Source organism: Alligator sinensis, unplaced genomic scaffold (genome assembly GCF_000455745.1).
Source record: "Alligator sinensis unplaced genomic scaffold, ASM45574v1 scaffold404_1, whole genome shotgun sequence".
NCBI classification, from domain to species: Eukaryota; Metazoa; Chordata; order Crocodylia; family Alligatoridae; genus Alligator; species Alligator sinensis.
Window position 1 is genome coordinate 4,499,671 of NW_005841839.1, and position 7,735 is coordinate 4,507,405.

Consider the following 7,735-nt stretch of genomic DNA (forward strand, 5'->3'; position numbering starts at 1 on the left):
CAGTCCACCCTCCCACTGCTACTGACCACTTTGCCCCAGCCCATACCACCCCACGCAGGTCCAGGGGCAACCCCCCGTGCCCTCCTGGGGTGCATGCAGCAGTAGAAGCAGACCCTCCCCACTGCTGCCCCCTGAATTTCAGCTGTCCTGCACCCCACTCAGCAGCGCCTACCCCAGCCCCATCCCTCCCTCACCACGGAGGCCTTGATCTGCACCCCCTAACACTCATTCTCTCCCTTCTCCCTTTCCACCACAACAGACTTGCTAGCTGCATGCAGCTCTCCAAACTGCCAGGCTGCGCTCCTTGCCACCTACGTGCTGTGCTGTGGCTACACGCATGCACAGGCCATTTATCGGCCAAATTATCGGCCACATCAGGCTGATTTCCAGTGCAGTCAATTTTCTTTATATTGGTGCCGATCTGATATTGGACTGATGTATCAGTGCACCTCTAGCCCCTTTCGAGCCTCCTACAAGGCTCTATTTTTTTTAGTGGGAATGATAATTTGGCAGCCTATGTCTACACTGGCAATCACTGAACTGCAGAAGACTAATATGGATGCTTGGTGGCTGAGATGCATACAGCTTTCCATGGTCAGTCATGCAGCACTAAGTAAAGTAACATGAATTGCTCTTCAACTTACCTCTTAGTAACAGCTGTGGGATGGGAAGTGTCAATGCTTGTTTAGAAATCTGAATGGGAGAGAAGGCAATACAAAGCAATGTTCATTTAAAATTTCCTGCAGCACACATGTGTAGTGCTAAATAAGCTTAGTGGTATGATGCTGTAACTATGATGCCAAGCGTAATTAATCTTTACAGGAGGAAACTGGATTTACCTCTTCAATTACAGGATTAGGAATAGGATGTGTAACCAGAGTAGAAAAGCTGCTCCTGGTTCAGCTGTATTGGTACACCACTTGTGGTCAAGAGCAAGGGATATCTCTAGCAACAGAAATAACACAGCCGGTTTGTTCTGGCCAATAAACCAGTTTAAGCAGTAATGTTGAGGTGGAATATTAACTGAAATGAAGGATCTTTGTGGAATATTAACTGAAATGAAGGATCTTTATACCGCTGGTCACTTCCTGGTTTTACTCCTTCCAACCAAGCAGTGTTGTTGGGACACTGAGACATGATGCACAGGAGTGAAGAGGGGGTTATTGATGTAACATGGATACACAACCTTAAGTTAGATCGTTTTAAGCAGTATCAAGGGGAGCTGTCAGCATTTACACCTACCAAAACTCGGATGCAAGTAGCCAGTTTGCCATTTTCTCAGACCATTTTTTAAGAACTTGCCCTTGTGTTTGTATCCATTTCCTTTAAGGCCAGAATCTATAAAGGGAAAAGTCCTTCCCTTTCTGCCGGGAGGAGGAAACGTGGGTGCAGCCTTGCAGAACATACATAGGGGCTGCAGCAAGGTGGCTAGCAGTCAGGCCAGTGCAAAAGGAAAGGCTAAGCCAAGGTAAGGTTATGCCCCTAAGTTTGTAAGACTAAGCCTATACCTCCCCCATGGCAGAGGAGTTGCCCCATGTTAAGGGGAAGGTATGGGGGGCAGGGCAGAGGTACAAGGCTTGCATGTTATGTGGGAAGAATTCATATATTGCTCTGCCTCCAGGTCTTGGCTTTGTGCTCAAAAGACCGTTCTCTTAAGAGACCACCTGCTTTAGGCTATGCTCCACCACATGGAGAAGTAGTTAATAGGGAACATAAAGCCAAGAAGCTGAAGAAAGCATTTATAACAAGACATTTATTGAGCTGCAAGTCTTCATCCCGCACAAGAATCTGCAGCCACCCCACACAGGACTCACAGTATCCTGGTTGTACCACTAGCTCCTCCGCCACAGCTGGGTCTCCACAGATGTAATAACTGGTCCATCTCCCACCTTCTGAGCCCCACTACGCACTCAGATCCAAAACAAGGTCTGGACTGGTGGACACCATGAAAAGATAAACTCGGCGTGATATGTCTGGTCCAATCCGCCGTTCTCTCCCACCATCCTCTGGCTTTACCTGGATGTCACTCAGCAGGTGAAGTCTGTCATTCTCTGTGCTGCACTCTTCATAGGCCTTATAGGAAACAGGAAGCCACATTGGTGTAAATACCAGCCCCCTAAAACTCAGTTATCATTGCAGCCAAATCCACCTGTGGTGAAAAGCAGCTGTGTCTTTGGCCATGCACACAGCATTCAGAGGATAATGTTAGAACTAGTCATGTTCACACACAACCCCTGCTCCCACCCCCAACATAGGGAGATGCATGTCATCATCCTGTTCCCAAGGAAATGGATGCAAAGTCCATCTGTACTGAAAGGGTTAGTTGAGAGTTTAAAACTGCTATTTGCTGGCATAAAGGGACAAAGCCTGCATGACTAATACTGACCCGATGAAGAAAAAAGTGCTCATAAGTGTTGGTCTCCCACCAAAAATAACTAAGTAGACACTGAGAAGAAGCAGCCTGAAATTTCACACCAAGCATTATATAAGTGAAAAGCAATGGAGAATTTTCATTAGTCTGACTATTCTCTTCTTTGTGCCCCCTCTCAGAGGCAGCCCATCTTGATTCTTTTGACTATTTTAGAGCCAGCTGATTGCAAGGGGTCTGGTTTGGAAATCAGCCATTTAAAAAGAGCTGAACAGAGTCACTGGATGTGCTGTACAAGGTGAAATGCAGAGCTGGACATGCTGAAGTAGGGACTAGACAGACAAAAGGGAAAACTCTGCACTAGCCAGGCTACAGAGAGAACTAGATAAGCTATAAAAGATCTTTATAGAGCAACTACTGAAACAGCTGCCCACCCCATGCCTTCCTTGGATGCAGCTACCAACTTAACTGGGGAAATCTGTTTCATACAATAGCAGTTTGTCTGTCGGACAGAACTCTCCCACCGGTGGGAGAGTACACTATGTCCTGTTCTCAGAAAGGTCTCCCTTCCCTGTTCTGTCTTCATTATCCCTGCAACAGCATTTCAATCAGTGTCCGAGTGGTTTGAGAGCTGACCTGAAGCAGCAGGCTTGGGGAGGGATATGCTTCTGCTATGGCTGCTGCCGCAGCAGGGCTGACTCTGTTAAACTGCTGGATTTGTCTCTTCCATGCCTGTCGGAGTCCTGTCCCATCCTTCTCCACTCGCACACCACTGGACCACTTCCCATCAGTGCAGAAGGAGAATAATTCAGTCTCCCGTTGTTTCCTGCAGAAAGCCAGACCCCTCAGAGCAAGGCCTAGGTGTGGCGCATGCAATGACCAATGCTGCATAGTCAGATCATGCCCTGTCCCCAGATTCAGTGAGGGAAAGAAGGGGGCCTTTTGTTTCATCTCTCACTGCTCCAGCAGGACCAGGATTGTTCTTTGCACCACTGGCCTTCTCTTCTGATAACCTGAAAATTGTTTTAATAACCTGAGTCCAGGATGCAAGTCCTTCCCTAAGCAAACATTTTCCAACAGAATCCATCATAGTAGCTGTGCCAACCATGCTCCCAGAGTCGAGTCACAAACCAAACAAAGGAGTGTCACAGGATCATTAGAACGGGGCACTGGAAAGGACTGCAAGAGTTCATCTCTTGGACTGAGGCAGGGTCACATATACCTAGACCAGGGGCAGCAAACTCACCTTCTGTCCCAGGCCAGATCTGGACTGTGGGGCTTCTTTATACCCCAAGATCTCATCCACATCCAGCCCAGGGTATAGGGAGGTTCCCATGGCAGTTGCAGCTCTGGCTCCTGCTCAGGTCATGCAGCAGTAGTAGCAGCAATAGGGGAGCCAGCAGCCAAGGAGCTGGGGCCATGTGAAGGGTGAGAGGTGAGGAAGTCATAGGTTGACTCGAGCTGTATCAGCCCTTGCTCACCGGCCTGACAGCTGCAGATTCTACAGCAGGCTACTTCCCCAAAACTACAACCCCAACTTCTGGTGGTCCACCAGTAGCCCAGCAGGCTGGAGACAGTGGCTCTGCAGACCAGATCCACCCCACTGGCCGTGTTTGACACTCCTGATCTAGACCATTCCTAGAAAACATTTGTCTAATGCCTTTTTAAAATCCTCCCATAAGATTTTATGATATTCTGTATTTGGGATCCAGCAGGGACAGTTTTCAGAGCAAGGGGTTTGGCGATACAAGCTCACTTGTATGGGCGTTTTGCTATTGCTTTAGTCAGTGCGGAGACATGCTGACTGAATTCCTGCCACGTGTCCAGGAATGATACCATAGTGTTAGCCCACAGCTGCAGCACCACCAGCACCTGCAGGAGGAGAACTACAATGACTGAAACATGCAAGACACAAAGCAAATTAGTCCCCTCCTGATTACAAGCCTGACTAGGTCAATCACAGGACAATTTGCAGCCCACACCCCATCTCCAAAGGCACCCAGCCTGCACAGACTTCCAGACAGCTGTGCTCATGTCAGTCACACAGAACTTCAGAGGCTCTTTGCTGGCAGAGCAGAACATGGAAAGGTCTCATCTATTTAGGCACAAGCCCCTCTCCAGAGATGGTACTGGCTTTTTCCTAGACAGAGGAAAGGATGGGCTAACTGCAGTAACTCATGTATATGGAATACAGCAGAAAAGCTCACTCATGCCTTCTTAGCTCCCAGTAAGCCAGCCAGTCATTCCCTTTTGGGGAATTCTCAGGAAAGACTGGAATTCAGTTAGAGACAGATGAGTGGTTTAGACTCCAAATATGACCTATTTTCAGACTGCTGATGTAGTAAGGATCTCAGTTAAGAATGTATTTGGTCACCAAGACACTTTAAAAATGCTTCAGTGGCCATTTCTTTAGAGCACACCAACAAAGTGGGTGTCAGGGTTACCTTCTGGTTGTGCAGCGGGGGGAGGGGGCACACGCTCACAAGTGGTGACCACAATAAGGGTGCCTAGATTTTGTTGTGGGCCACTAGGCAATAGTGCAAGCCCCATTCACGTTTCTACCTGGTTCTTCCATTAGTTCCTCTCAATTATGTTTTCTATGTCAGTTCCCTCAATAAAAGGACACAAGCACAGACCACTAAAGCAGGAGCCATCAAAAAGTCAACATCTGCCAACAGCTACCACAAACATCTCTGAAAATGTAGGTGAAAAACTTTGGTTGTATGATATACATGAACAATCACTGTTGATGATAATTTTTCATGGCAACCACCATAAGCAAGAGACCAGTGCTGACTCCCATCAGTTTGGAATATATCCAGGGAATGATGTCAATGTAAAGTATATCAAAAGAACAAAAGGAAGAAGCAAAGAAATTATACTTTTCAGCTTTCAGAAGCGCACACACGTGCATGCATACAAGTGCACACAGTAAAAGGCTAAGGCAGGATGCTACAGGGTGCCACATAATATTGCCACCACTAGGTGTGCAAACTCCTTCATATGATTCACAAGATAAACCCAGATATTTCAAATAGGAATTCAGTTTCAAAACTATTCTGCCCTGCTATGAACTTGCCAAGTTCTTTGCAATAGAAAATGGTTCTATTATTTTTCTGTAGTTCAAAAGTGAGTGAAAATTCAAAGCTGGCATTTTGCACAGGGGGGGTAGAAGAGGGGCCTTGAGTCTAAAAATTTTGAGAACGGTTGACTTAAGGAATAACATGACAGCATCCTTAATACGTTTTGGGTGGTTCAGAGCTGCTGACATACATCAGCATGATACCCGTGTTGAGGAAAAGCCCCAATGTAGAGGTGAGAGCAGAGTGGTTTTCTTGCAGGCTACACCAAAGTGCCTCGGAGATGCATCCCAGGAGGTGAGCAGAAAATGGAGCTTTCAGAACTTGGACTTATGATCCTGCTAGTACCAAACGACCCTGAGATGATGGCCTTGAGAAAACCTGTCTATTTTGGTACCAAGCTGAGACTGACAATGACTTCAAACAGGCTATTGGGGGTCAGGGGTATCCAGGCCACTTTCAAGTTGGGAAAGATTCTACCAACCTTGGCTACATCTGAACCAGCATATCATCACACAACTCCAAACTCCCTCTGCCTGGCAGCAAGTGTCACCATCCCCCACTTCCCTTTTTCCCAGGGCAGCGAAATAGGCAGACATTCTGTACTACACAAGATGATACCATGTGAGTCAGGTCAGCATATAACATTCCCAAGGGGTCACCAACAGGAACTTTCTCTTCCCACAGCTAGAACATCTATGACCATAAGCAACATTAGTGTTTGAAGCCTGTTAGTTTCACCTCCTCTATCTCCTGCTTTGTCATTGACAGCTCTGGGCAAGGCTGGAATCTGGGATCCTCCTGCTGACCCTGTTCTCCAGAGCACAGTGCCTGCTGCCTGTCCCAACCCCGATTGTACCTAGGGAGAAATGACACATGGTTCATATTCCCCAGCAATTCTTCCCTTAAGAACAGTCAGTACAGCCACAGACTACTGGCAGGACAGGCTATATCCTTCCATATTTGCCAGCTCCCTCCCCTACTAGAGGCTGGAGATGGAGGTGGCTACTAAGTTTGATCCATGCCACCTGCTCACCTGCTGCAAGTAGGCAAAATCTCCAGGCAACTTTGTACATCTGACACTGCCAGTATAACACTACGCTTCCATTGCTAGCCCCCTGGACCTTGCACAGAGCTGGGCTGAAGAACCACAATTTGGGAAAAAAGCCCCAGCTCCTGTTGCTGCTTCTGCAAAGGATGACAGCCACAAAAATTCAATGTGCTTTTATTACAGACAAGGCTGCAGCTGGCTAAAAATGACCACCACTTGGGCTGTGTGTGGCTATATGAACAGCCCATTATTTATGCTCCCTCCAGATCAGCAGTAACATGGGAGTAAGAGAAGAGCTTGACCCACTGAGTCACAGGGGACAGCAACAAGGGTGATGTTGTCGTGAGGGTCTGCTATAGACCACCAGACCAAGAGGATGTGGTGGACGAGGTTTTCTTCAAACAGCTAGCAGAAGTTTCCCGATAACTCCTGGTTCTCATGGGGGACTTTAATCACCCTGACATCTCCTGGGAGAGTAATACAACAGTGCACAGGCAATCTAAGAACTTTTTTGGAGAGTGCTGAGGACAACTTCTGGTGCAAGGGTTGGAGAGGCCAACAAGAAGCCATGCTCTTCTTCACCTGCTGCTCACAACTAGGGAAGAATTGGTGGGGAATGTAGTAGTGGATAGCAACTTGGGCAGCAGTGACCATGAGATGATTGAGTTCAGGATCCTGAGGAAAGGAAGGAGAGCAGCAGAGTAAAGACCTTGGATTTCAGAAAAGCAAACTATGACTCACTTTGGGAACTGATGGGCAGGATTCCCTGGGAGATGCATCTGAGGGGGAAAGGAGTCCAGGAGAGTTGGTTGTATCTTAAAGAAACCTTACTGATGGTGCAAGAAGGAACCAACCTGATGCACAGGAAGACTAGCAAGTATGGCAGAAGACCAGCTTGACTTAGCAGGGAACCAGTCAACTAAAACGCAAAAAGTAAGCTTACAAGGAGTGGAAACTTGGACAAACAACTAGGGAGGAGTCTAAGAGTATTGGTTCAGGCATGCAGGGATGAAATCAGGAAGGCCAAAGCCCAACTGGAGTTGCAGCTGGCAAGGGACATGGAGGGTAACAAGAAGGGTTTCTACAAGTATGTCAGCAACAAGAAGAGGATCAGCAACAAGAAGCTGCTCCTGTGGCTGCTCCTGCCGGGATGAGGTGGGCAGTGCTGGGGCTGCGCCGGGCCGCTGTGGGAGAAGCCGCTGCTTGTTCTGCTGCTCCCCCTGAGGCAAGGTGAGG

The 7,735-nt window shown here is 47.7% G+C and overlaps 1 protein-coding gene across 1 annotated transcript in view; it reads right to left on the reverse strand.

Moving 5' to 3' along the window:
- Window positions 1-1,734: 1,734 nt before the first annotated feature.
- The window catches only part of EME2 (essential meiotic structure-specific endonuclease subunit 2), a gene marked incomplete at its 5' end in the record, with an annotated part of 20,069 nt that continues 14,068 nt past the window's right edge, over window positions 1,735-7,735 (reverse strand). The window contains 4 exons of the mRNA XM_025203619.1: window positions 1,735-2,073; window positions 3,005-3,194; window positions 4,125-4,240; window positions 6,190-6,360. Of these exons, the coding sequence (XP_025059404.1) occupies window positions 1,903-2,073; window positions 3,005-3,194; window positions 4,125-4,240; window positions 6,190-6,360 (648 nt within the window). The remainder of the gene's footprint in view (window positions 2,074-3,004; window positions 3,195-4,124; window positions 4,241-6,189; window positions 6,361-7,735) is intronic.